We start from the raw sequence: 9,769 nt of genomic DNA on the forward strand, positions 1-9,769 counted from the left end.
TTTGGTGGGAGAGCGAATGTCTCCGTTTGTGTTTGTCCAGCCACGTGGACGGAAGACGTAATTCACAGATCAGATATTTTAAATGAGAAGTTCTTATATGCTTCAGTGCAGTTTAGTTATCATTTTTAATACTGTTATGTGCTACTTATGTTTTGATGTGTTGATTGTTTTGGTTTGTATGTGTAGTTCTGTCGTGGTACGTCACCTTCTGATTATTGCTTTAACCTTTTTTTTAATTCTGATTTTTAACAAACACAAAACTAATAATAATAGGAACATCAGGATAAACAAATTAATAATAGAAACGCCATTTCCGTCAGTAGTCCTATATTGCTATCACAAAAACCATTGTGTTATACTACTCTTTTGAAGACGTCAGTTTTATTAGCACGCACCAAACCTGCCTTTGTCACTATCCTCTGGATGCGGTTTCTGTGCCTATACTAGGCCTTGTATCAGGCTCTAGAGGTCTTGTTACGCTTTATTAAATTTTCAAAAGTATTAAATAGTTTTACCTCAAAAATGCACTAGAACATACAGTATAGGCTGATCAATTCAACAACAGACTGACCCCCAGTCAGTTGAATGAGAGTAACCAAACTTGTCATGAGGATAATAATAATCATCTTTTATGATTAACTACTGAAATGATTAAATACTAATTTTGTAAATTTACCCAGTAGGGAAAAGATCTTCACACTACAATTAAGTAATCAAGATTTGTAACACGTGATATCAAGGTCTACAGGATATTGTTATCCCACCTGCGTTTGTATTGCACAAGCCCCCTCCCCTGTTACCTGAACGTTGTATGGTGAAAGTTGCAGTGGGTAATGAATACAATCTTCTTCCCACTCTTCTGGTGATTAAAATTTCCAAGAGGAATGATAGTAAGCTCAAGACTAGGTAAAACGAAGGCAGAGCAGAGTGACCAGTTTGCCAGACAACTCCTTGAGAAATTGAGCAGATATGCAATCTGAGTCAGATGCTTTGCCAGTCGTTACAGAAGCCAGACCCCCAGAGGGCTTTACGAGTGGAGAGTACTGGGGAGCGAGAGCATTAGATTCATGAAAATTGGAGCAGGGGGCTCAGCGCATGAGTCACAGAAAAGTAAGTTAGCTGAAAAACTTAAGCCAAAGGAGAGGACGCCATAGTTCCTAGTTCCATCAGGATGGAGGAGGGAATGACAGATTGCAGAGGGTGTTGGAAAGTGTGTTAGCAGCATAAGCTTTTTGTAAACTGGAATATTCAGTGACAACATTAAAATTCGTATCATTGGCTTTGTACATTTTAGAGGTCGTTCAAGTATGAAATCGGTTTTTATTTTTTTAGAGGTCGTTCAGGTATGAAACCTGTTTTTATTTTATGTGATCATATCTAATTATGTACTAAAACTGAAGGAATATATAATTATTATAATTATATTATTGTTGTTATAGAATAATTTATTCAGATCACCGAGTTAACATCTGTAACTCATACAATTGGCCATGAGGGGTTGTTGTAAAGAAAAGATTATATCTTTTTAATAAGTTACAAATTGAGAATTTAATTCTTGGATACTGGGGATTTCTTTCCGGCGGTCCTTTATTCGTCACACCGTTGGACTGTGGAACAGCCTCCCAAAGGATGTCGTGCAGTTGGAACTTCAGAAGTTCAAGCGAAGATGCAGTAATGCATTACTACCCTAATACTGTTCTTCTTGCGTTTTAATACATTTTTATCTATTTATTCGTTTATTTTTTTTCTTTTTTAATAAGTGGGATCTCTTCTTTCTGTATTTCCCTTTACTTCCTCTTACTTCTTCCTAACGAACACCACATTCTTTGGAAGCTTGAATTTCAAGTCAGTGGCCCCTGTGGGCTTGTTCCATATGAGTAGGTTTCATCTACTGAATAATAATAATAATAATAATAATAATAATAATAATAATAATAATAATAATAATAATAATAATAATAATAATAATGATTGCGTTATTGGTTGAAAATTGGACAATCAAATAAAAAAAAAATATTTGCTTGTGAGTGGTAGTATACATTCTCTGCATATTTGGACTGGGCCGTGAGTTTGCTCATCAAATAGCAATCGAGTGTCTTTTGTTTGAAGACGAATAAAATGACTTGATAGTTGTACTATTTTTCATATGACCTCTACAGCTTTACATTAAATGTTTTAATGTGTTGTCAGATTCATTATTTCACAAAACAAATTTTTTTAAAAAAGATGCTGAGTTTTAGAGATCTGTAATGAAGCACAGAGAAGAATAGTTAATATTAGGTCTGGTTGTAGTAGTTGCAACTTTGGAAGACATTATCATCTTCATTTCCCGTAACGGCAATCTGAGTAGAGTACTGTGTAAAATCAACATTTATGTTATGCAAACGGTTTTTAGGGTAGTTTTAAATACCTTAGTTACTGACCACCTTGCAGACAGCTCTGCTGCGAAAGCAGAAATCTTAATGGAACAAGAAAACCAGAATATTTCATTAGATTACACTGCAGAAAATCTCAAACCAGATACAGATTTAGTTAATATGATGTTCATTGGTAAATGCATAATTTTTTTATTGATAGCGTGCACGTGTATAACCATGCTGAAATTGCTAGTAGAGTATCCTCATCATGAAAGAGAAATGATATGCATATCTATCCTGCAGGTTGCGAGCATAGTCATCCTAGTACTTGGTATTTGGACAGTCGTTGATCGCCCATATTTGGAGGAGTTGCTGGGCAATGAGATGTACATGAATGCTGCTTACATCCTCATTGCTACTGGCTGTCTGATCTTCTTCGTCTCTTTCCTCGGATGTTTTGGGGCCCTCAAGGAAATCAAATGCATGCTGCTCACGGTAAGTCATTCTCGGAAAGAATAAGTTTGTGGTTTTGGAAAAAGATGCCTTTTACCGAAAGTATCAGGTTAAGAGATTAGGAGAGACTCTGAGGGGCGCTGAATGTGATATCCAAGAAGAGAACGTTATGATGAACTGCTGCAACCAGTTGACTTTGGTGTTCATGGCTTCCTCATAGAGGCTTGCCCAGCAGTATTGAGTGGTAGTCATTATGATTCCATCAATTTCCTTTCCAGCTTCAGTGTTTCGACATCTATCAGAGGGAATGTATCCCCCACCCTCTCGGACAGCTGTGTCATGCATGTCAGCCCACCGCGTTCTACTTTTGCAGTGTAAAGATCATGTCACAGATTTGCTTCCTTTTACCTTTAGTCTTTCGAGTTCTCTCCTGTTATTTAATTGGTTTTTAACTTTCATTCTTTCAAGTGGCGAATCAGACTCCACTTTACCCATATACTGATCCTATTTTCTTGATGTAAATTGCCTGTGCCGTTGGGCTTTCTCATAAACCCCTGGACCTTGGAAGACGATTTTGGTTGGTATAAAGTGTTATTTAATGAACTTGTTGCAGATTCATCGTTCTTACGTTCTTGAAATATATATCGGTGGATAAATTTGCAAGACTCATTTTTATATAAAATTTAATTACCTTGGGATCTGAGATTTGTATTGCATAGCAAACAATGGTTTGTGTATGATCACTTGTAAATGTGGGCTGAAGACTGTCTGGTAAAATGTTGAAGTCGATTCTTAACATAGTTTGAGCATAAATGTATTCATTTCCCTATGAATTGTTCCATTTTTATTGTTGGAAAATAATTGCCTTTAACTAATACTGGGCGTTCCTTATTAGATTTAGCTTGTTTAAAGACATGCCAAAGAATTTTATTTAAAAGTTGTAAATATTACAGAAAATAATTCGTCTTTCCCTTTCCAGTACTTCATCGTTGTGTTGCTTCTCTTTGTCGTTCTTTTAATCGGGGGAATTTTAGGCTACGTGTTCAGAGATAAGGCTGAAACCACCATCAAGCACTCCATGACCAGCGCCATGAGGGACTATTCTCCTAACCCTGGCTCACCCATCACCAAGGCTTGGGACGAGACCCAGATTGCGGTAAGTTTCCGTCTGCCTGTAGTTGCTGTAACTGATTATCTTTACGGGGTGTCGAATTTATTCATCGAAATGATTTAAAGTATGTTGCTACGGGCACTTTTCCCATCTCAGTATGGTTTCTCTCTGTCATTTGTCTGAGAGTAGAAAACTACACTTTTCCTCCTCCTCCTCCTCCTCATCCTCATCATCGAGGTTATACCAGAAATTCTCATCGTCGTAATTTTTATCTGCTTCTGGGGTTAAATTTGAAATGAATTATATCAGCATTAAGCTCTTCCATTTATGAGGTTGTACGTGAAATAAATTCTTTCATCAACAGTCTTCACAGTATGTAGGGTTGTACATGAAATAAAATCTCATCGTCATTCTTATCCTCCATTTATGTGATTAAACTTAAAATTGATTCTCTCGTCGGTTTTCTTTTCCGTTTTGTGGGGTTATGTGCAAACGACTTCTTTCTCTTGCCCTTTGCCATGAGCACTTTTTACTTTTCTTGGCTTTCCTACTGTTCTGCTGCATCCAAGTAAACTGTTATGACAGACTGTTACTCTTTCATTGCTTGCTCATACCATCTCGGTGTTTGTATCTAAGTCTACATCTCTCAGCAAGTCACTACAGCAGTAAATCTTAGTATTTTGTATTTACTCCTATTAAAATATAATTTTGGGTAAAGCCTGGCACATTAACCTAAAGTATTGTTCTGTATGAGGGCTTTTCCAGTGTTCACGAGATCATGTTGGTGCTACTGGGATTTTGTTGGACGGAGGTAAGGCAACATAATACAGTAGAAGCGCTGGGGTTGTATTGAAGAAATGCATTGAAGTTCATTGTATTCTTACTTGCCAGTATTCAGTCAGTCTCTTTCTACATCATCCAGGTTATTACCACATCTTTTCTTACTGCCCCTCGATACTTACACAATCCACTGTGTATCCCCTTGGTAACAGTAATGTTCTTAATTTTCTGAGAGCTGTCCTTCCATTTCGGAAATCCATTTCTACCTTGCTGTTATGGACATATCTTTACACTTGGATATATAGCAATGACACTGGCAGCTATACTGGATTTAGAGCAATGAGTTCACCCCTATAGCTCTCACATGGCATCCCGAGCCACTTTTCCAGGCTTTACTTTTACTTTCGATTTCATACCAGTCACCGAAAGCGATTTCATACCAGTCACCGAAAGCCTTGTTTTGCTTTCATTCATTTTTAATCCTCTCCTCACCTTCCCACTCTTCAATCATTTTAACATTCCTTCACTTTAACATTCTTTCTTTCTGTTCTACAAATTAACATCAGGTCATCTGCTGATAGCACTGCCGAGAGGATTTTCTTTCATCACTCCCGTGTGGCTTCCTTCATTAATTCTATGAGCAATAAAGAACTTGACGCTGATCCATGATGGACACCAATTTTCATTCCCAGTTCAGATAAGCATGCTGCTGTCTTCACTTTAGATCTTTTCTTATAGCTTATAGCTTTCTGTTATTTTTGGCTTTTCTAATGCCCACCTAATTGGCTTGCTTATTATTGTCGTGGCGCTTTTTTTCAGGTCAGCCTGTTCCACCAGCTCTTTGTTAAACCATCAGTGACTAGTACAGACTCCAATTGCTAAAAATGCTTATTATTCTTTATAAGTCTGGAGCTTTTCCACTTTTCATCTTCCCTGAACCTATCCTACTTCAGAAGTTACATTAATTGTTGGTCTCTCTGACATGTTAATAGCCTCCTGTTCGTATTCATTCCGTTCATTTAGTATATTTTCAGAACACTTACTAAATTGCTGTTATTTCTTCCCTTCCATCTTTCCATGTCTTCATTTTCATTTGTATGTGCTTTGCCTCTTTCTCGTTGTTTCATGTAACCCGGCCTCATTGTTGCCTACACTTTTTTTGAGGCTCTGATGCTATTCCTCCTTAATCATCATTGTCCTTGCTTCCTGCTCCATAGCCTCCCTCTCTTCTCCTTGTATACCTCTATCCTTTACCCATCTTGTTATCTCACTTAACATGAGAGCTCTCCTCTCTTTCATTGGTCTTATACATTTTGATTGTACCACAGTGTCTCTCTCCATAAATGTCAGTTCCCAGTGCCACACCACACACTATGCGTTTTTTAAAGCAGCTTCTAGCATCTGCTTTTCAGTTGAATGTTTGTTGACACTTATTGTATAAGTACTGTACATTCTTTATTGAATTAATTTCCCAGTTCGTATATTTTTATATTTTGACAATATTTCTTTATTGTCTACCTCTTCTTCACTATCAACTAAGCTTGTAGCTGTGCACGTTTTTTCAGGGATACCTTGCCTAGTATGATAATACAGTCCTTTATTTGATGTTATCTGTTCCTGTCATGATAAAATAATTTTGTTTCAGGTTCTCCATTCTTATATGATACTAATAATTATGTTTAACAATTTAGTTCTTGGCAGGATTTCAGTAATGTTACTCTCTGGTTTCTTTCTCCAAAGAGGCATCTTCTCACCACACCCACAAACCAATTCTCTGTTCCTGCTAAACCCATTCAGGTCTTCTATTAGTCTACCCATTTTTTCCGGCACTTCTGCCATTGCTTTTTGATAACCTTTCCAAAATATATAGTTTTTTTGTTCTCTATGTCTGTGGTACGTAATCTGTAAACATACGCATTACCTTTGTTCTGAAAATTATTTCAATCTGCACTTGCCCTCAATGGACATATACCTGTATCACAACATTCCACCTTTTTTTTTCATGAACAAATTGGACTGTTCCATTTTGTCCTGTCTCCATTCCACCAGGACTAGTATGTCACTACCAAATGCTTTTATTCCTGCTCTCATAATTTTAATTTACTGTACAGAACACAAGTTTATTTTTCTTTTCGACAGTAACTCAGCATCTCCCCATTCTTTCTTTCTGTTTGCCCAATGTTAACACTGCTTATATTCTTTAAACTTGCTATGATATTGCTGTATTTATTTGACTTTGCCTTGAATCATGTGCAAGTATTGCTAGACTTTCATTCAATAAATTGCAATACATTGTCAAGAGTGAATTTTATGATTGCATCCATCATAATATAGAAGTGAAATTTACTCAAAATTACTTTTTATTTTTTCAGATGAAATGCTGTGGTATTGAACACCCCTTAAAAGAATGGCTCACAAATATCAACTTCAGTCTTGGAGGGAACTTGGTTCCTAAGTCATGCTGTAAAAAGACAGAGGCTGGCGAGGTACGTACGGCCATTTTTGATCTTAATGTGCAGTAGGTTGACCCATTTTGTTAGTTATAAAGGCTTTGTTTTAAAATGTATTAAATTGCAACTCCATAAATATTTTCAATTTTTTGTAGTATTGTCAAGTCATTAAAATTTTATTAGGAGGTGCATGGTTTGTTCACACCTCTTGTTTTCAATTAGGTGTAATCATTGAACTAATAGTGTTGTCAAGCCTCGTTTTTAAATTAAATGTAATCATTGGAATGGACAGAAAGTTACTGTGGTGGCTGAGGAGGAATTCTGAATAGCGTCACATTTGTGGATGTTTAAGTCTCCCCCATACGATTTTGCTGTTAAATTAAAAAAGGGCAGAGTTAGCGTGCTCCTTGTAAGGGTCATAGAAGCTGAACAGAGCTAAATGGGAAGAGCTCAGAGCATGCAGAGGAAAAGTTACTGGCAGAAACCAATGCAGCTGGGTGTTGAAGAAATGCTGCAGTGAACCTAGATAGAAGTATACAATTGAGGGAATACAGTGCAATATTAGTGTATGCTTCCTCACATGTAAGGTGTGGTGATGTTTTTGGGTGGGATGGTTGTTACAGAAGTATTTAAAAATGAAACTGATTTTGAGTTTCATGGAACATAAAGCTTACCAGAGGATATGGCACATTTATACACTCAAGAAATACACTACTGTAGTTTTATTAATATGTATGCATTCCTACTGCCCCCCCCCCTCTCTCTCTCTCTCCAATAAAATTGATAAATTTAGTTACAACATTCTAGTGCTTTTTCTCCTGCTTTACTTTCAGTTTATGGATTGTCAGAAGGCTCCCACTGATGCAAATGCTCACCTGACTGGATGCTACAGGAAGGCAACTGACTTTGTTGCTAGTCAGGCTGTTATCATAGGTGGCGTTGCCATTGCTGTTGCAATAATTATGGTAAGAGAATGCTGAAGGCTGTTTTCCTTGGTCATGTGCTTTTTACAGAATATGTTGTTGAATGTCCTGATATTGGCATAACTGTTTATCGTTGAACAATACATTTGATTTTTCATTGATATTTCACTAACACTTTACTCCTGTAGAGCTTCATTATTATATTTAGGGCTTTCAGCCACTGCAAGAATATTGCCATGGAGCAAGAATATTGCCATGGAGTTAGGACCATGTGTTTGTAACATAATGTATTTATGACAGAATTATTTACTGGTTTAATTGGTTAACATCACCACGGATGTCTGTACTTGTATTTCTGATATCCTTCCCTATTTAAAATGTAGTGGGCTATAGTATTTTGAGAGGTGCTTCTTTGACTCCTTTGTGACTAAGAGCGAGTCAAAGTTTATATAGAGTCAACCACCCAAATTCATCTCCCTATTAAATTTTCTACTTTCCTCATGTAGGATAACTTTGTCCTGAAAACCTTTCCTTTCCCTCCTTTAGTTTACCTAACAACAACCTGTAGTTGGTCTTGGCATATTTGCCATCTATTGTAACTGTTGTACCTTCCACCTCTTAAGCAATTGAATTTGCTTACTGTTGCACTCCCTTCTTCATCCCAATAGCTAGATCAGCCAGTGAGGACACTTATTGCAACCGTGAAGTTCTAGGGCTGTCATATGTAGACAAGTCTTATATTTTAAGAATTTTCATGCTCAGCTGTCAGTCCTTGCAATTTCAGATGTTGCTCAGCCAAAGTATTTAGTAGTTAATAATCTCTGAATTTTCAGCAGCATATTGAGGCTGCAATTAAAATCTTGGAAAACTCAGATTATAAGCTAGTGTTTCCATACTGTCAAAAAAAATAAATGTAATAGAAGTCCCAACCCTAGGGAGGTTTCATTTGCCCAGAAGCTCAAACCACGGTACAGTACCTTCATTCTATATAAGTAAGAGCCAGTGGTGAGAAATGCTGTCCACAGGATGGGTACCGGCAATTCATATGTGGAGTTTATTACCCTTCGGCTATCTTTGCTGCACACAAAAATTACTGTGTAAGGTATAATGGATACACATTGTTTTTTTTTTTTTGTATAAAGATTTTACTCATAGGGTGAATTACCAAAAGTAACCCATATTGCATCTAGACCTGCTGTTGCTCCTAGAGATAACTATTGAAAAAGAAAAACTTACCAGCTCAATACAGCTTGGGCAGTGTACTTGAAAGAATATTTTGTTTCATCTCAATTCAGGACAGGTGTTTCCCCAAAGAGTTTTTTTTCTATATTTATGAAATCTGTAACTTTGACTACTGTAATTTGGATATGTGGGTAGGCAAAGTGATATTCAAATATTGTTTTTTCAATAGCAAAGTCAGAAACATTTTTTACTCATTGTCTTGGAAGATGTAGTTTATGTACAGTAATAGTCCCAATTATTTAATTTTTATTTTCATTCTTTAATATAAATATATAATTACATATGTTAGATACTAGTTTATAGATTAAGTGATCATACGGCCTAAGAAATAAATCTTATTTGAGGTTTTGCTTCCTTTTCAGTCATAGAGAATATATACCATGCAAACTATTTTTTTAACAAATATCCAGGGTAATCCAGGTATTAAAATTAAATTTTCTCCTTGTTTTTCAG

The 9,769-nt window shown here is 36.5% G+C and overlaps 1 protein-coding gene across 2 annotated transcripts in view; it reads left to right on the plus strand.

Annotated features, from left to right (window-relative positions):
• Tsp74F (Tetraspanin 74F) overlaps positions 1 to 9,769 on the plus strand; it is an 84,018-nt gene that overhangs the window by 66,402 nt on the left and 7,847 nt on the right. For both annotated transcript variants that reach the window (XM_067098177.1, XM_067098176.1), the window contains 4 exons: positions 2,661 to 2,852; positions 3,790 to 3,966; positions 7,074 to 7,187; positions 7,985 to 8,116. In XM_067098177.1, the coding sequence (XP_066954278.1) occupies positions 2,661 to 2,852; positions 3,790 to 3,966; positions 7,074 to 7,187; positions 7,985 to 8,116 (615 nt within the window). The remainder of the gene's footprint in view (positions 1 to 2,660; positions 2,853 to 3,789; positions 3,967 to 7,073; positions 7,188 to 7,984; positions 8,117 to 9,769) is intronic.

Source organism: Macrobrachium rosenbergii, chromosome 54 (assembly GCF_040412425.1).
Source record: "Macrobrachium rosenbergii isolate ZJJX-2024 chromosome 54, ASM4041242v1, whole genome shotgun sequence".
Taxonomy (NCBI): domain Eukaryota; kingdom Metazoa; phylum Arthropoda; class Malacostraca; order Decapoda; family Palaemonidae; genus Macrobrachium; species Macrobrachium rosenbergii.